General features: G+C 35.6%; 1 protein-coding gene across 5 annotated transcripts in view; it reads right to left on the bottom strand.

Annotated features, from left to right (window-relative positions):
* Nucleotides 1-296: 296 nt before the first annotated feature.
* Nucleotides 297-19844, bottom strand: part of LOC136802366 (receptor-type tyrosine-protein phosphatase S-like) — a 55258-nt gene continuing 35710 nt past the window's right edge. For all 5 annotated transcript variants that reach the window (XM_067059092.1, XM_067059093.1, XM_067059094.1 and 2 more), the window contains 20 exons: nucleotides 19349-19564; nucleotides 18152-18244; nucleotides 17361-17467; nucleotides 16327-16507; nucleotides 15582-15690; nucleotides 15083-15276; nucleotides 13483-13614; nucleotides 12600-12761; nucleotides 11536-11701; nucleotides 9880-9977; nucleotides 8335-8441; nucleotides 7695-7985; nucleotides 6478-6596; nucleotides 5791-5942; nucleotides 5232-5343; nucleotides 3686-3905; nucleotides 2958-3086; nucleotides 2415-2566; nucleotides 1744-1879; nucleotides 297-466 (listed from right to left, as the gene is read on the bottom strand). In XM_067059092.1, the coding sequence (XP_066915193.1) occupies nucleotides 392-466; nucleotides 1744-1879; nucleotides 2415-2566; nucleotides 2958-3086; nucleotides 3686-3905; nucleotides 5232-5343; nucleotides 5791-5942; nucleotides 6478-6596; nucleotides 7695-7985; nucleotides 8335-8441; nucleotides 9880-9977; nucleotides 11536-11701; nucleotides 12600-12761; nucleotides 13483-13614; nucleotides 15083-15276; nucleotides 15582-15690; nucleotides 16327-16507; nucleotides 17361-17467; nucleotides 18152-18244; nucleotides 19349-19564 (2951 nt within the window). In that variant the 3' untranslated portion in view covers nucleotides 297-391. The remainder of the gene's footprint in view (nucleotides 467-1743; nucleotides 1880-2414; nucleotides 2567-2957; nucleotides 3087-3685; nucleotides 3906-5231; nucleotides 5344-5790; nucleotides 5943-6477; nucleotides 6597-7694; nucleotides 7986-8334; nucleotides 8442-9879; nucleotides 9978-11535; nucleotides 11702-12599; nucleotides 12762-13482; nucleotides 13615-15082; nucleotides 15277-15581; nucleotides 15691-16326; nucleotides 16508-17360; nucleotides 17468-18151; nucleotides 18245-19348; nucleotides 19565-19844) is intronic.

Raw genomic sequence — 19844 nt, 5'->3', positions numbered from 1 at the left:
CGGATAATTGTACAGGGTGTCCCTAATTAAAGTATCGAGTTTGAACATGCGATTGAGTAGAAAAGTTTGTGTGTGTTATCGCTAAAATATAAGAACGTTCTCCATCACACAGGCTTATTACAAAAGGTAGTTACAACGTATAAATTAATCGTAATGACAAAGAAAAAAGAGGGAGAGCTTAAAATACAATTTTGTGAACACGCACATAAAACTTTTCTACTCAATCGCATGTTCAAACTCGATACTTTAATTAGGGACACCCTGTATTACGTAATACTCGACCAATAGGATCTCAATTGATTGATGAACATCCAATCAGAACATTCGAGACTACCATTACATCATAACCAGCCAATCAGCATTCAGGAATCTCATTAACGAACCAATCAAATCAATGGAAGTTAGCATAAACATCGAATGATTCGAGATATTCCTGAAGAGCTCGATAACAAAATTCGTACTGGTCCTAAAGAGAAAAGAATTTGATAAAAATGGAATCTACCTTGATGGAATAAGAAGGACACAAAAATCATTGGAAAATTAACTTCAGTAGTACTTTAATGGGATAAATTTTCGCGGGGATTAAATTTCGCGGTTGAGCTCATCCGCGAAATTTTAAAATTTCGCGGGGATTAATTTTCGCGGATGAGGGATTTCCTGATTTTTCGCGAGGATTTAATTTCGCGGATTGGGGTACAAATTAAAATTTTGGAAAAGAGTCAAAACATTGAAATAAAATTTTTCCAGGAAAATTAAGAATTTTTTTTTCAAGTAATAAGAGGGTGTTTTGGAATAGGGCGATGAGATATGTATTACAACTATCAAAAGTTGAATTTGAACTTCCATGGTGCGGAGCTAAATTTTCACAGCCTATTTGGGAAAAAAGCGGAAGAGAAATTCGGGATAAGAAAATTAAATTGAAAATGAATTAGTTTTAGTTTCTCATGTCAAAACTGTTTTTGAAATACAAGGGAATACAAACAAAATATGCACGTAGTAACTGAATAAAGAAAATAAATTCTTTTGTTTTCTGTTTCCCCTCCTTTTCTTACATATCCTTTTAAATGTTTAATTTCAACCCAGTTGGATTACCCTCTTGCATTGAAAAGCTTTTAACAATAAGCGATCAATTTAGATAAATTTTTTTCCAATACCTCTTCCAAGTTTGTAAATTTGTGAAGAAAATTTTGAGCAAAAAGATTTTTTGCTAACAAGCATATCGAGGATTTGACCTTTTTCGAGGGTTGCGTGCCCTCTGTAGAAAAAAAAATAAAAAACGATAAAAATAGAAATTTCGCGGATCGCAAAAAAAATTCAAATTTTTCGCGGAAACTAATTTTCGCGGATGGGCCTTTTTCAAATTTCCAATAGGACTTATTTTCGCGGATGACACCCAAATCCGCGAAATCCGCGAAAATTAATCCCCGCGAAAATTTATCCCATTAAAGTATATCAGCAGTACTATTATTCAAAGTGCAAACTTTATTTTTGACAAAAAAAACCATCAATCAATTTGGAAGAAAAACTTTTCTAATGTAGATTCTTTAACAATTATAGGGAAATACATCTTCTTGAACCTGGCTAAAAATGAAATCTCCCTGACCAAAGACATTTTTACTCACACCCAAATCTTAACATATATTCTTCCATTTTGGGACAGAAAAAACTATTTTAGAGATGAAAAATCAAGCAGTTCACAGATCCTTTGGCAAGTTTTATTTTAGTAAGTGAATCCATAAATACCCTTGTTTGGACCATGGCCGTACGCTGTTGTCTCATTTTTTTCACTGTTTGATAAACATCAACAACTCCTTCAGTCTTGACTCGCTCAATCAAATTGGTTAAAGCAATAAACACGCCTGTTCTTCCTACACCGGCACTGTAAATAAAAGAGTAATCGAGTTAAAAGCTTCATTTGCTGAAATAGATAAAAATAAAAACTTAAGGTTTTGATTTTAAATAAGAGTGATATCGTTTGCTTACTCGTCAATTCTAATTCACAAGCCTTTTTACAAGAGATTGACACGGATGTGTCGGAATTTTTCACCCTCGTAATTTATTTGAAATTTGAACATATGTCGCACTGAGCTTTACACGGATGTGTAGCAAGATTGGTCAGAAAGAGGAAAAGAAAACATTTTTTTTGCTTTCATCAGCATAATGTAACAATAGGCAGACACTGTCCTGATATGAAATATGTGTCTGATATGAAACGGGGACACTTATATAAAAATAAAACCTTTAAGAACAACGCTGAACCTGGAAGCTAAATTAAGGATAAAGGTTATCAAATAGGAAGCCTAAATTGCCAAAATATTAGCCTAAATATAAGAACAGGGTTAATTTGAGGCCTAAGAAATATTTTGATAGTTCTTAGTAAAAAAATTTAGTGCAAGAAAAAGTTGTACACAAACCTGCAGTGGACAGTAATGATACCGTTGTGATGAGAGCTATTCCATTTTTGTACTTGACCAATCAGATCAATGATTCCGACACCCGATTCGGGCGAACCGGAATCAGGCCACGTGGTATATTGGAATTGCTTAACCATACGAGAGGAACCAGCCTGAAGAAAATCAAAACTAAATAAAATAGTAGAATTCTTGGAATGTTTTTGGACAGCGGACTTAGAACAGTATTTAGCCTGTCCGCGTTCCAAGACAGTGGAAAAAGCCCAATTTTCGCACCTAGCATGTTCTTGTTTTTTCAATCAATCAATCAATCAATCAATCAATCAATCAATCAATCAATCAATCAATCAATCAATCAATCAATCAATCAATCAATCAATCAATCAATCAATCAATCAATCAATCAATCAATCAATCAATCAATCAATCAATCAATCAATCAATCAATCATCAATCAATCAAATCAATCAATCAATCAATCAATCAATCAATCAATCAATCAATCAATCAATCAATCAATCAATCAATCAATCAATCAAAGCCTACCTCAGTATTTGTCAGCTTCATTTCTCGGACAATGTAATCTCCATAAGTGGTTGGTCCATTGGTTGTCTCCACAATAAAATGTTCGATTTTCGGTGATCCTTTTTGTGGCCAGTATGGATGAACCTTTGACTGTTGGAAGAAGAAATTTGTTTGTTTGTTTGTTTGTTTGTGATGGTTGTTTATTGTTAACACAAAGACAGTAGCTTTAAGCTAATACAAGTCAACCTATTTACTACATATTATAATAATACATCTTAAATAAACCCGAACATAGATATAAATTATAGTCATAAAGTCAGACAACTGAGCCTTGAATCTCTTTTGAACATCACGGACATAAATAAAAAATAAAGCACTTATGAATATTGACCACATTTAGTAGACATTTAAAGTTCCCTCTTGGTTATTTTTTGCTTGAATTCGACTACCTTAAGTCGATTAAGTTTCGCGTGGACTTTTTTCGGCGATTCAAAAATCTAAAACTTCTAAAACTCTTTTTACTTATTTTCCTAGTTATTTTGAACAAAAAACAACTCAATTTCTTTGATTTTCACGAAAACGGCAAAAATTCGGGAAAATTTAAGATCACCTTAATTTTCCCTAATATAATTTGTTAAAATTTAAGTATCAAATAAATCAGTGAACAATTAAAGCGAAACAAGTTAAAATGGAAGACTCCCGAATCTCTGTAAAATCAAATTAGATAGAAACAAAATATATTCACATACTTGTTGTCCTTCAAACTCTTTCGATAACATAACAATCGTTCCACAATTCTGCTCCCATATCATTCTCCAGAAATCACCGATAGTTGATTCTAAAGGTGCCTGTGTGGCGATGAACGAGTCTTTACATCCGTACGAATCGATGTAATTCGCATTGATGTAATCGGATCCCTCGACTCCTGGCCGTTGAGAGAGTTTTACACGCGTATCATCGTATGGGTAACTAAATAAAGAACAAACACAAATTACATTAAAGAAAGAAATTTTGGTGGGAATTTAATTTGGCGGATGGAGGACATTTTTCTCCAAAAAAACGGCATTAAAAAAAGGAAAAACTTGTCTTAAAGCCTGAAATAGGGGAATAAGTAGAGCAATCTAAATTTAGCGGATGACGGAAAAAATTAAATTTGGCGGGAATTAAATTTGGCAGATGATGGAAAAAAATCCGCCAAATTTTCTTCCCGCCAAGATTTCTTCCTTTAAGCTTAGTACTCACTTGTTGAAAAAGTGGCGTTTAACCACGTGTCTAATGATAAACGCAGGCGTTTAACTTTTCAGATCATCTATGTACTCACTAGGAGCTCTTTAGCAAAGAGAAATAGTAAAATAGGGGAAAAGTGAAACGAAATCGAAAGTAAAAACCAAAACTTACAAAAGAATTGAAAAGAATTAATCTTGTTTACATTGGCGGTGTCTTTGAACTTTAAACGCACATATCAAAATTTTTTGATATGCGCGTTTAAATATTTTTTTTCTAAGTTCGATAAACGCCGGTGTTTAACATTAAACGCAGGCGTATAAATTAAACGCCGGCGTTTATTGAGTGTACTCACTAGAAATCTGATGGTTTTAGACATGCGCGTATAAAGTTATACGCCGGCGTTTAGTGTTAAACGCCACTTTTTCAACAAGTGAGTACCAAGCTTTAATGAACAGTTTGAGTTTACAGAGTGTGTCACCAACACCATAATAATGAACTACAACGTATATAAAAACACCGTATGTAAAAGAAGAAACGGCGTACGGCTTCCAATTTAAGAATAATTAAAGGTTTTGCAGACTGGATTTCTTAGGAAATTATACCAAAATGCTTAAATTAAGAACACTTTAAGAACATTCTGAAGGCTTCTAAACTTGCTGAAATTCTTATCAAAAAAACGTGCATTGGCTTGAAAACATAGAGCCCGTACTTGAGAAAAATTATCTTTATGTCAATCTACCAATAAACATTAGCATTTTCGTTTGATTAGAAGTATTTCTGGGTACTAACACTGACCTTTATATTATATCCCTGGACCAAGCTATATCCACCATCTTTGATTGGAGTTTTTTTCATTGGAATTGGAAGCCATTGCAGTGTTAAAAATTAACGTCTATCGGCGCTACATCATCAAAATTATGCGAGAGAAGGTAGACCTAGCGCTCTCGATGCATTTACACCGCTATTGAGTAGTGCCGCCATTAGGGTATCACTTTTCAAAAAACTCCAATCAAAGATTTTGCTTTGCCGGGATTGAGAAGTTTGGATACTAAACTTCATTTCACTTACACATTCTTGAATCTGTTCTTTGCTTGATTGACCATTTTATTTGCCTCGCTGAACCGATCTTTTTTATCAGTCTTTGCTAGTCGAATAAATTCGTCCATCAAACCAGTCATACCTAAAATTAAAAAAAAAAGTTAAAGGTTATATTTTTACATAGGACAGTGTTTTGCTATTGTTATATTATGCTGATATAAGCAAAAAATATTTTTCATTTCCTCTTTCTGACCAATCTTGCTCCACACCCGTGTCAATTCAATATCAAAAATTGATGAGTAAGCAAGGGATATCACTCTTTTTTTTAAATAAAACTTTTGAGAAGTGCTTCGAATATTCTTGGTCGAAAATCAGCAATATGTTTTACAGAGTTTTTATTTCTTTAGTATTTAAAATTTTCCAATATGATTTCAGTATAACAGCTTTATAGTAAACAAACCGGCCAACTTTACCATCAAAATACAAAACTGGATCATGTCTAATCGTATGCATGTCCTCTTCTCTCCACCAATGAAATTTAAAAAAAAATTACAAAATGATGTCATAATATGTCATGTCAGTTTCGTACCTGTTTTATGTTCAGTTTGCATATGTTTTCGGATGTAATCTCTAAGTCCGTTAGCATCGACTTCCGTTTCTCCACTCTCCATGTAATCAAGCAACGCCATGTGAATGAACACGTATTGATCTTCCGTCTGTACCATCAAGCAACGTTGTTGTCTGGAGAAAAAAAATTACCCCTCGATGATGTCATATCTTATCGGCAAAAAATATACCTTTTCATAAATTACGTCACGAACATCACTTGCCTTGTTTCGAAATTATTGCTATGGTGATTAACTCCCAGCAGATTTTATTAAAACTACTTTATATTCATAAAAAATCATTTAATGTCTCAAGGGATATAATTATCATGGTAATTGTTTTAAAACGAGGTAAGTGATATTCGTGACGTAATTTATGAAAAAGTCTATTCGGGACGAAAAAATTGCGAAACTTAGCCGACAAAAAGTTTGGGAAAAAAGTTTGCTATCGCAGTCGAGGGCGTACCAAAGACTCCCTTTTCCTTAGCTGTCTATCCAAAGATAGGGGAAGGCGCCTGTCCTTTATCTGGATTTCTCCACTTACTCTTGATCCATCTCTTTAGTTGCCGCTAGCTATCGAAAGAGGAGCCCTCGGGTCGCCTCCGACTGCGGTCGCAGACTTACTTACTTCAATGGGTAAAAATTAGTATGAGTCAAGACTACATATATACCTAAGTAAGGAGACATTCTTGTAAATTTGTAATTCAGATTTTGACTTCATTGATCTGATTTGTGAATCAATGGTGATGTAAGTACCAGTTCTTCCAACACCCGCTGAACAATGAATAATCTGTAAACGTGAAAAAATTAGAATGATCACACATGTGAAAAATGAAAACAATGAACAAATTGAAATTGAAAAGATTGGAATGATCATATAATAGGCTGACCCAAACTATGTCGAGGAGGCCCATTCACGTAGAGGTCGTATTTTAATAACCCCTGATTTATGTATCGAGAGAGATAGGTGTATGCAAAGAAATAACTCGATTCCATGACAGCAATTTTTCAAATCTTGTAAAAATTCTAGAGAGGAAGTCACTTGAAATTCCAGGGGGTAAAATTTTGTCATAAAGATGAGAACAATATACTTTAATGGGATAAATTTTCACGGGGATTAAATTTCGCGGATTTCGCGGATTTGGGTGTCATCCGCGAAAATCCGCGAAATTAAATCCCAATGGAATTTTGGAAGGGCCCCATCCGCGAAATATTTCTAATCAAAACTCAAAATATGTCAAATAAATACTTTTTGAATGGTTACTTGCATCAAAAAAGCGCAAATAATGTGAATTTCAACAACCTATATGCATGATTTGACAGTATAAAGATACAAAATCGTGAAAATATTGCCACCCAATAGTGCTAACCGCGAAATTTAATCCCTGCGAAATTTTATCCCATTAAAGTAGAACAAAATTGTTTAAAGTTCAGTTATTCCAGCCTCAGTATTGCTCTTAAATTGTTCTTTTTTTTTTACAATTTTGTTCGTTGTTCATTCTAATGAAACCAACTTTTATTTTATAAAAAAGAGTGTAATAGATGTACCGTAACTTGGTCTAATGTCGACATCCCTCTTCTAATACCGACATTCTTCTTTAGAGGTAGAAATATACAAAGTAGAAAGGTCGGAATCGCTTATGAAAACTATATTTTTTTGCTTAGCGACCAGAGAGGTCTTTTGTCTATCAGTGATTCTGACCTTACTATTATTCCTATCTCTAAAACTGGGTGTCGGAATTAGAAGAGGGATGTCGACATTAGACCAACTTACGGTACTAGGCTTCTGCTCATCCTCCAACAAAAACGTTTTCTTATAGAGGTCTGCGAATCAGACTAAGCAGATGTTCTAAAAAATTGAAAAATTGAAAAAAGAAGAGGGATTTACCGCTGGTCCACCCGGTGAAACAAGTCTCCAGTTGTTGACTTTCCGGATAAATCCAAGGATAGCTGCTGGATCAGCCGGTACACCGAAATCAGGCCAAGCTACGAAATGGAACTGTTTGACTATTCGCTCAACTGACTGTCCGGTTCGTGTGATATGGAAAGTGCGGACAACATGGTCCGGAAATTCCTGACTATCGGTCATTGTTATAAGAATGTCTTTCAGAGCCATTGAGCCGTTGTCAGGCCAGTAATGAGCGCACTTGATTCGTCCCTTCTCTTCGATTCTTGTCAACTGAAATGAATGAATGATTGAATGAATGAATGAATGAATGAATGAATGAATGAATGAATGAATGAATGAATGAATGAATGAATGAATGAATGAATGAATGAATGAATGAACGAACGAACGAACGAACGAACGAACGAACGAACGAACGAACGAACGAACGAACGAACGAACGAACGAACGAACGAACGAATGAATGAAAAATAGTAAACAAATTCAGGGGACCTGTAAAATCTAGACAAAAATCCAAAGGGGTATGCGTGCCTCGACAAATACCAGCAATCAAGATTTCATCTTAAGTCGCAGGTACCCTCTCCGAGCCTAGAAAACTCTTGGTTTATATTTCCCTTACCATGACTATAGCAGTCGAATCACTCTCCCAAGCCATCCTCCAAAAATCGAAGATTGTTTCAGGTAAAGGTCCTTGTGTAGCAATATATTCACGGTTCCTTTCGTAACCTGATGAGAGACAAAGAAGGTTAAATATATAATAACCCTTCTAACACAATAATCTAAATTGTCAATAAATTGCCGAAATGGTTTCAAAACAGTCTAGTTTAACTAAATTTTTGCATCAAACATCTTAACTTGCCTTGTAAATTACTGACAATTTCATTCAAAACCGTTATTTCTTCGTTCCAGAAAATAATTAATTATTTATCTAATCACATGATCATGGTTTCAGCCCCCCCCCAGAAATCTAAAGGGCACCTAGGCCAGGTTAGGGGTTGGGGGCTAATATTTTGCAATTCTTTGGGGTTACCTATTCATTGGGGTACCTAGCTGTTTTGATGGAGGCTCTTGGGGCTGTGTATATTTTCCAAATTGATTATTTCAAAATTTTCAAATTATTCAGTTTTTTTACCCAAGCACCCAGTTTCCCCATCCGATTCTCTTGTTTCTTTTGTTTCCCATCACGTCATCTTTTGCTATATTTTTCAAATGTGATTGTTTTTATTTATAGCCGCCATCTTTATAGCATAAAAACAAAGCTTTTCTCATGCGAGTGCGCTTCTCGTGCTAGCATAGAGAAGCTAAAACCTCAGGATAAGAATAAGCAAATATGATAGCTAGTTGTGTTTTTGGCTCTGTTTAACCGTTTAACATTCACACTCATAACTGATTACAATCTTCTGGTATACAAAAGAACAAAAAGTGTCAGTTCAAAAAAATTATTGGCTGAATGGGGGTACCTAACTCAGAGCAATTTCTCAAGGGGACCTAACTCGTTGGGGGCACTATGCTTCAATGGGGGCACCTGAAAAGTGGGCTGAAACCATGATATGTTAATCCACCTTCAGCTGAGTAAAAGGCTCCAAATGGCAAAAAAAACAACAAAAAAAACAGTCGATCGAGTCTTACTGATTCTTATACAAAAAAGAGAGTAGGTTTCTTGTATATTTAATGTTTTTGGGACTAAGGATAGCAGCCAACAATTGAACAGCTCTCACACCCAAGAACAGGTCATGTGTAACAATAGTACGACGGAATTGAGAAATTATGTATAAAGTTATTCAGGATAGCAAAAATTTCCTCACACTCAAAAGGAAAGATGGTGTATAGGACTGCGATATGAGAAATTTGCTTACTATTAAAAGAGCATAAGTAAGTCTGCGACCGCAGTCGGAGACGACCCAAAGGCTCCTCTTTCGATAGCTATCTACCCGAAGGTAAGGGGGGCGTCACTCTCCATCCCTGGATTTCTCCACTTACCCTTGATCCTTCTCTTAATTACTGGGCATCAAGCAGAGAGGCATCAAGCAGAGAGTCATCAAGTACCATTTTGAGAATCTTTGGTATGACCCAGCTGGGGGTTGAACCCACAACCTTGCGAACCGTAGCCGGATGCTCTACCACTGCACTACGGTCGCACTACGACAGAGCTTAAGTTTCTTACCATCAATATAATTAGCGTTAATGTAATCAGTGTGCGATTCACCATCCATAACATTAAGAGTAACACGTGTGTCATCATATGCTGGCACGTTGTGGTATCTGACAAAAAAGTAAAGTAAATTGACGTCAAATTTGGTCTAAGCTACACTGGATGTAGAAGAATTTTGAGCTTTATACGTTTTTTTTATAAGAACAAACTATATAAGAATATAAGGCTTAGATGGTCAAAATAGTAAGAACAAGTTAAGAATCATTTGAAGGCTTTACAGACTCTAAAATGGTCAATTTCCCAATTTCTTAAGAAAATGGACAAAAATGCTCACAAAAGGTGAAATTAAGAAGATCTTTTAAGAACATTTTTAGGCTTAAAGCTTAAACAATTAAGACATCCTAAGGCTTCAAAAATTTTGGGTGTTCTTATAAAAAAAACGTGTAAATAACTTTGTTTGTTTGAGTAAGAGTATGCTGTAGTACACTTTTTTGCTCAGCATTTGATGCTCTATCCGCTGGCATCAATCATTTTTGTTTGATTTGACTTTTTTTCCCTTACAGATTTAAACTTTTTAACGTCAGTATTCAGGCCATAAAAATTCGGGGGAAAATAATAATAAATAATAATAATAAAATAACACAGTCATCGATGGTCTATACCAGACGTCGTGGCTTTTTATTAGCGAGGTTAAGCAAGTGTTTATTTAGACCGTTCAATGCGATACCGTAGGCCTGTACATAAGATTTTACTTGCATGGTTAGCTTTGGCAAGTTATGTACAGGCCTATGGTATCGCACTTTACGGTCAAAATAAACCCGTGCTTAAACTCGCTACTTACGCAGTAACGTAACGTAACGTTTTCAGGTTCCAAACGTTCGATTTTTTGACGTCACTTTAAACTTCCGAAGCTCAGACTGCAGTAGCCTATACTAGACGTCACCCGCGTTTCTTCTACGAAATTAACGTCTATTCCACTTTGCGAATTTTTCGAATGTTTTGAGCCCAGGTTTTCGGGCTCCAAACATTCGATTCTTTGACGTCATTTTAAACTTTTCGAAGCTCTTGCAGTAGGAAAAAATCGAATTTGCGTCAAAACACTTGAAAGGCTTCTATTTTTCAAAAATCGTCAAAAGTCAAAGTAGAACTCACTAAGAAACGAGATGAAAAATCCCGGTTTTTAGTGAGGTGTTCGCTAAGACTGCAGTAGCAAAAATATCGAATTTGCGTCAAAACACTTGAAAGGCTTCTATTTTTCAAAAATCGTCAAAAGTCAAAGTAGAACTCACTAAGAAACGAGATGAAAAATCCCGGTTTTTAGTGAGGTGTTCGCTAAGACTGCAGTAGCAAAAATATCGAATTTGCGTCAAAACACTTGAAAGGCTCCTTTTTTTCGAAAACCATCAAAGTGGAACTCGCTAAGTACTCTCTAAGTTATCGAAAGACGTTGTTTAAACGTTCATATATAACGTTATATGGACGTTATGAACGTTAAATGTCGAATGTTGTTTTGACGTTAGGTTGATTTTTAACTATATAGCTTAATTTGTTATAGGACATTATAATTTTTTCTATGTTTTTTGTTAAAAGTTTCAAAGGAGTAATTTATTCCGTAAAAATAGAAAAAATAAATGGTTACGTTAGCCTCAAAATTTTTTTTTAACATACCGATTTTTGATATTGTTGTCTTGTAATCTTGAATAATTATAAGAATATTCTAATTCTCTGTTGATCATGGAATATTCCTGGGAGAAACCATAATTACTGTGTGCTTTCAGTTGGTTCACGTGGTCTTCGAATCGGTTGGTTGCGATCGGCTGATGCGGATCGACAGCTGTAAAGGAAAATTCAAGAATAAAACTCGTGCGTGATAAATGTCATTATATGCTCATAGCGCCTCAAGACTTAGAAATTAATCAAAACTGATAAAAAACTAGCTCGAACCATCTACACATGAAAAAACTATCGAATTCCAGGGTTGGAAATTGACCAATTTCCCACCTGGAAAATTGCTAAATTCCAGGGCTGTTACAGCCCTGGAATGTTGACACCTCTTCAAGCCTTGGAAAAATGACTTTTTCCTAACCTGGAAAAAGGCTTTATTCACACCAGAGAAAATAATTTGAGCTAATTAGCTAAGTAACCCAGCATCGGGCTTTTCATTAGGATATCGATGTTTGTGGTACTGTATGTCCTTTTTTTTTGAAGAAGAAGCGCTTTGTCAATTCAAGCTCAAGTTTGGAAGGAACGGCACCTCGTAAAAATCAGAGCAAAGTGTGAAATAGAGACGAAGCAAGTTTTCACGTGTCATTTAAGTGAACCAGCCTTGAGTTTTCAAAATATACTAAAGACACGAGTATCGTTTACCCCAAACACTCTAAGCACTCTCATCTTAAAGCATGATGCTCAATTTTGATCAAAATCGAAAAATAAAATTTCAGAACAATCCCAGCATAAGAAATTCCAGAAATTGTTAAAACAAACGCCGCACCTTTTCAATCGAATAATTGAATGCATTCGGGATGGGTCTTACTCCCAAAGGAGTAGGAATCAAGGCGATGGAAGAAAGACCCGAGCTACCAAGCCATTGCGTATACCATGGCACTCCAAAGACACTGGGAAAGCAATACTTACATGGGGCCGAATCTAATGAGTGCCACGGCACGCCACAATGTCAGTCTAATCTAAAAACAATATCTTACTATAAAAGAAAAGCGCGTAAATAGACTTACTCGGAATTTTAACGGATTTTTTGTTAGCCATGTTCGACATTTGAACAATATGTCCTTCTTTCTTAGCATGGTTTCTTCGGTAATATAGACAATACCATAGAACAATGATTAAGAACACAATGAGAACAATGGCTACCACAATACCAGCTATTGCCCCAGCTCCTGAAATATTGAAGCATTGTTCATCCATTAATTACGATTTTTTATCATGTAGTGAAGACGATATCATTGATTGTATGAAGTTTTATATTACTAATCCTTGTACCATAATTCTAACCGAATTCTGAGAAAAATAACAGCTAGGCGAAAAAAATTAACAAAAAATTTAATTCATTAAAAAACCAAGAAGCCAAGACCAAGAAATATCATAAAAAAACCGGAGAGAATGAGATTGTTTGTTTGATATTGAATGCAAGGGGTAATACACAAGGAAGAAAAATTTAGTCATCATCCCGCTAAAATTAATCGGAGAAAATCTAGCGTGGGAGAAATTTTACAGTGGTCAAAGCAAGGTTTCTCGTATGAGAAGGAAAATGTAATTTAAACATCAAATTAGCACATAATTTTGATATTTTGGCAAGCATTATATTGAAGTTAAGAAAAACTCAGACCTTGTACATCCATTTCGGAACACATTAATTTATCAATGTTTAAAGAGGAGCATAATTCTTGATAAGCGTAAGTCAGTAAGTCAACTTTGATGAGGTTATAGAATATATTTTATTGATTTGTTGTTTTCTTATAATTTTGAAAAACGAAAAGTGAAAAAATTGAAGATGGCACTACCCCTTAGTCTAGTATCACTTCACTACTTCGCCATCAAAATCATCAGAAAGCAAGTTCAGTCAGAAGTTGACTCTAGTCTAGGAAGGTCAATCCTTACCTAAGCCATCAGCTGCGAGACGAATAGGTGTATACCAGGTGGTTGTTCGGTGGTTTCCATCTTCAGTTTCACCACGAATGAACGTCGTGTAGTAAGTATCTGCTTCAAGTGTAAACGATTTCTCTGTAATATCTGAAATGAACATTTCGATGTGGGGTAATTTTGTAAGTAAGTAAGTAAGTAAGTTTGTGACCGCAGTCGAGGGTGACACAAAGGCTCCCTTTTTTCTTGCTGTCTACCCAAAGATAGAGGAGTGTGCCACTCCTTTCCCTGGGTTTCACCACTCACCCTTGATTCTTTCATGTAGCTGACGAGCATTAATCAAATAGGTATCAAGTACTATTTTGAAATAAGCGTCGGTATTGTCCAGGGATTGAACCAACAAGCTTGCACAACATAGCTGGATGTTCTATCCCCCACTCTCCTCGGGGCTATATTTTTTGAATTCAAAACTCTGTATAGAACCTTCTGAGATAATCAGGAAGGAAACTTAAACAACGATTTCAAGGTCAAACAAGTAATACTTTAATGGACCTACCTATTTATAAAACGAATAATTAGAATTTAATCTCAAAAAACCGCTTTTTTCGGGACATTTCCGGTTCTACCGGCCGGAAAAATTTTTTTTTCGAAAATTGGGCTCTGTCACATTTTGGGCATTGCCATTTTACATCATTGTGCAAAAAATCATGAAAATCTGTCGAGTATAAGTTGAAAAAATGAAGGAAAACCGTTTTACGCCGGTTTTCGGCTGTTCCGGCGATTTTTAAGGAGTTCCGGATTCAAAGGATGATTTTTTTGGAAATCAAACGATGCTAAGTTTTGGGCATCATCATAAAGAACATTTTTCTGTAAAGAAACAATTAAATAAGTTGAAAAAATGTGACGGAAATGTGAAAAAACGACGATTTCCGGCACATTTCCGGTTCTACAGACCGGAAAAAATTTTTTTTCGGCAAACGGTTTTCGACACCTTTTCGGCAGTACTAATGCATCTATGTGCCAAAAAAATCGCAAAAAACTAATGATAAAATCTCGAGAAAATCTCAAAAAACCGCTTTTTTCGGGACATTTCCGGTTCTACCGGCCGGAAAAATTTTTTTTTCGAAAATCGGGCTCCGTCACATTCGAGGGTTTATAGTAATGCACCTTTGTGCAAAAAATCAGAAAAATTGAATGAGCCAATCTCGAGAAAAGTTGGTAACTAACTAACTAACGAACACGGGTTAATTTATAGGACCTCCACCCCACCGGGGTAGGTCCAAAAAATATCGGCAGGCTTTGTGGACTATAGAGCATGCAGCTTTTCCTCACAAAATAAATAAATAGATATAAAACTTAGAGCATTTTAAGAACAGTTTTAGGCGTTAAACCTTACTTTAAAAATATTCAAAAAATATTTCCACGAATTTTATAGGCTCGAAACCTTTAAACTTTTTAAGAACCGTTTTTAGGCTTTAAACCTTAAAATATTCCAAGAACATTTTATGGAAATTTTTAGCCTTGAAACCTTAGACTTTTTAAGAACCTTTTTTAGGCTTGAAACTTTAAAATATTCCAAAAACATATTCAGGCTTCAAATCCAAAGAAACACTCTTACCTCTTCTGCGCCGTTTAGAAGTCGTCGACGTCGATTTAATGGTGACGGTTGTACCAAATAATGCACGATCTGTGATTATTTTAACGACGAAAAGTCCGTCGTTGCCGTTATTAATGTCGTCTTCAGTGTACGTGTACGGATCAACAGTCGGCGTGACGCTGCTCTTCAGTTTCTTTGCGACTATGATGTAACGTCTTAAAGGTGGAGAAGGAAAGGTTTAATGCAGGAACAATTAATATTTTGGTTCAAAGAGAAGTAAAAATCTAAGGTATGTTGCTACACAAGCTTAAAAACTTTAGCAAAAAGAATTTGCCTTGTTGCAACTTTGATTATGGACTTTTTCGTTGTTACTTTTTCGTCGCTAGTGTAATAAGGGCCGGGGTAAGGGATTGGAATTAAATTAGCGCCTGGCTAAAAATGGAACAAATTGAGCTTTGGCGTTATAAGGGCCGGCGTAAAAGGGGCCGATAAGGTATATGACCCATAAAGCCAGACTTACTTAACAGGACCATTGGTTTCATCGAATTCGATCAACTTGACGGTAAACGAATTTGTTGTGACGTCATCTTTATTTGGTGCGGGTAGATTCCCCGAGAAGGGTGGTGGATCTGAAATAAAATATTAATATATAAACCATAGAGGCAGTTTCTCAAATCTCGGCCGACCAAAATCGTTGATCGGCTACTCGATACATGTGATAAAGCTACAATAAATTTTCCTTAAAAACTTTATTTCTTTTGTATTGTTGTATTGATTAACGTTGTAATTAATTCTTTGTCTTCTTTTCGAGTATCGATTTCAAAGAAAGATGGCGAATATAGCTTATTCCAGAGTTTATATTATAGAGGTCCTCAAATGTTCAACTCGTGGTAGCGTCAAAATATTTCAACTATAGTCAAAACGAAGGTTTCTACTGCCGTCTTTGTTTAACAAAGATAGCTCATCAATTTGCTTCACCTATAGTTGCTTTGAAAGGATAGCAAGGTATCACTATCTACAATCATGGACATTAATGTTTGAGAAAAAAGACTGAAAAATGATGGAAAAACAATAGAATACCCCCCCCCTTCCCCCCAGTGGCAATGTTTAGTGCGAACGGCTTTCCCACCGACTTTTCCAATGCCCTTCAACATTGTCACTGGGGGAAGGGAGGGGTGAAGCTTAGTTTTAAATTACTATTCTACCCTTGTCTCACAATTTTTGTCCATGATTGTACTTTTTTATAGATATCTGTGCATACACACCTCCAGTTTTAGTCTTGAATTTTAGGGTTGTAACATTATTATGAACATCATTCTTGACCTCAATCTGAACGTCATAATCTGTATAAGCCAACAGACCATCAATTTTGCATTGTCTTAATCGGGTCATCCGACATGCTGGGACGAGGCTGAAAGAACCAGAGTTTGCTAGACCATATCTGACCTGTAGAAAATAAACAAGTTTGTTATCCGACGCGCGTAAATAGCGACATTTGATTGGCTACATATTTCAAAAATTGACGTCACACAGCGAGTTCAATGACAATTGAGCATCTTTTTGACGTTACGTCACAAAATAAAAATAAGACTTTTGAATAAAAAACTACCAAAAAACCTGATTTACAAGCTTATAAATTGGAATTATAGTTGAAAACGAGAAATATTTTCGCAATGGACGGGTAATAAACCATTTATTTGGACGGTGTCTCATCCAATATGAAAAATATTGGGCTACGAGAAAAGATATTGGACGAGGCTTCCTTTTCTTGCACGCCCAATATTTTTGCATATTGGATTCGACTTTGTCCAATAACTGCTTATTAATTAACTCGCGATGTTTGTTAAAACTAAAATCGACTCTCTAAATTCTAGCCTCTCTAATTTGAACCTCTGTTACTTGAACTAAAATATCGGTCCTTTCACCTGGAAAGTATTATAAAAAATACTTCCTGTGCAGTTCGAATCGTTCGACTTCGGCTCAAATTTTGTTAAAGGTTTTGTTTTTTAAGTGTTCCCGTTTCATATCAGACAGATATTTCATATCAGAGCAGTGCCTGCCTATTGTAATATTATGCTGATATAAGTAAAAAAAATGTTACTCTTTTCCTCTTTCTGATCAATCTTGCTCCACATCCGTGTCAATTCACTGTTAAAAAGCTTTTGAATTAAAACTGATGAGTAAGCAAACGATATTACTCTTATTTAAAAACAAAACCTTATAAACGGATGTTATAAACCCGAGGGTAACCTATTCGCATTAATAAATTAGATATATAAGTATAACACGGTAGCTTTACCATGTATCCAGTTAGCACTCCAAAGATATTGGTGGGTTCGTCCCATTGAACGGTCAAACTTGTTGTTGTAGATGTATTCAATTGAAAGTTTCGTACTTCGGTTGGAACTAAAAAAAAAAAATGAAATAAATTGAAATTTCGTACGTTAAAGGAAGTTAATTTTGGCGGAAACTAATTAGGTGAATTTCGCCATAATTTCGCCGAGATTAGTTCTTGCCATAATTAAAATAAATTACCGCTTCAACAATTTAAGTTTTCTCGTCATTTTTTGGGCACTCTACACTGAGGAATTTAAGACAATAGAGCAAGTACGTCGGAAACATGCGAAGGAGTGCAGCGCACGTTAAAAGACAATGAAATTACAATTACAAATCTCTTCATCTGATAACTTCGACAGGGTCTAAAACTGCCTATGCTCTATAGGACATTTTTCTTGTAAAGTTTTTCCAAAAACCTCAGAACAAATTGAAAAATCTTAGCTTCAAATTTCTGGAATACCTAAGAATGTTCCAATTTAAAACGTTTAAGGGTTATTTCGACTACACAATATATTGGTGAGCAATATTCGACAACATGGATTGCGGACTGTAATGTACGAAGTAAACAACAGGTTCCCTATTTTAAAAATGAATTTTTTTTCTGTAAACAATCCCCCTATATTGTTGGTATATTGCAAATCGAGCTGACAATATATTGCGAACACTTTTTCAATATATTGCCGGCACTCAGCAATATATTATCAATATATTGCCTGACAATATATTGTGTAGTGTATGTAGCCCTTTACTCACCTCCCTCATACGTTGTAGCGTTGATTGAAACTTCTTCACTCATTCCAACGCTATTGTGCGCTTTTACAAATAACTTGTATTTACTGAATTGTTCTAAAAAAGAAAATTTTGAAAAGATTCTTAAAAAAAACGGAACGTTTCTAAGGGCTGGATTAATGTCTAAAGTTACATACCTCCCTCTAATTCGATCTTCAAGGGACTTTAAGTTTATTTCGAATTAGAGAAAGATTCGAATTATAGAGATCATTTTGAACTAATTTACAAATGACCAATTAGTGAAGTATCTTATAAAAACTCCAGCTCATCCCTGGCCGTTAAGACTTTCATTTTTAATTCCGATTTCGGATTATTTTCGGGATACGGATTCCACTATGCACTACTATGTTTTCTTTTGAACGTTTCAAGCAAATAGATACGTTCTTTCAAGCTGCTCAGATTTTAACAAAGCCAGATTTCTTATCTGAGCTTCCTATTAATCATTCTAAGCCTTCTAAGCATTTTGGGCTGACTTTCCAGCGCAGCTGGTTTATTTTTGACTTTATTCGACTGTAACAAAACCCTCTCGGCGCAAGAGCTCATCGGTATGTAAAAAGTTTGCGACCGCAGTCGAGGGCGACCCGAAGGCTCCCTTTTCCAAGGCTATCTATCCGAAAGTAAAGGAGAGCGCTATTTCATTCCCACATTTCACCACTAACCCTTCACTCTCCAGTCGAGCCCACCGATGCCGAATGCTCTATCGTATCTTTACGCTACAGACACTAACAGTAAACCAAGGTTTTACTTGTCAGATTGACTTTTTTAGACGGAGAAGCCTCTTTTTGTACGTTCACATCTGAGACTTTGTACGATATGTATCTGAAGAAATTCATAGAATTTCTGTCCAAACGTCTTCTTTCAGGAAATTTGGGTGGCAGAGCAGCATATGCATTTCGTCCTTATTAGGATTCGTCAGCACTGTATACTGCACCCTGGCAAGGCAGATCGAATTGCTTAGCACCCTCACGCCATAAAACTAATTGTGGCGCAGACTGAAAAAAGAAGTGCACAGAAGGGATATTCCCCTGGGGGATTCTGTGAATGATATATAAAGATTTTTGAAAGATATATGGTGAAGAAGGACAGCAAGTGTTGAAAAAACACTGAATAAAATTAAAATTAAACGGATCAAGAAGCTTTCTATTCGAACACAATTTTTACCAAGGCCGGTGAAAGTTTTTGTTGTAGTTTTTCCATCTGTATCTTCACAATGTTTTGTTTGACCTGATACATCCACTTTATCTTTCACCACTAGTAACCGACATGCACTGTACTTGATGATGTCACCATTGGTTGGCAAAGGTTCTTGCCATGAGAAGATTAATTGTCTTCCAGTCTGATTATGTTTAGCAGTGAGTGATCGAGGTTCAGTAGGAGCTGAAAAATAAGGAAATTTTTGGACATAAAATATGAAATAAATTAATGAGTTTTTTTTTGCTGGCATTAGGAGAAAAAAAAACATTCAACTCCAGTTTAAACTTCTTTAACCCTTTACTTATGATTTTTTTTGGCTTGACCATGAAACCCGATCAAATTCCTACGAGTTAGACCAAAAATGACAATTTCTAACTCAAACTGGACATTACAGGAAGGCTTCACCCTCCTATATAGCCCATCCCTAGTATACTCGTCATTGGTACTTAAAGGGTTAACTAAG

Source organism: Clytia hemisphaerica, unplaced genomic scaffold (genome assembly GCF_902728285.1).
Source record: "Clytia hemisphaerica strain Z4C2 unplaced genomic scaffold, Clytia hemisphaerica genome assembly, whole genome shotgun sequence".
Taxonomy (NCBI): domain Eukaryota; kingdom Metazoa; phylum Cnidaria; class Hydrozoa; order Leptothecata; family Clytiidae; genus Clytia; species Clytia hemisphaerica.
This window is presented reverse-complemented; position numbering and strand designations above follow the sequence as displayed.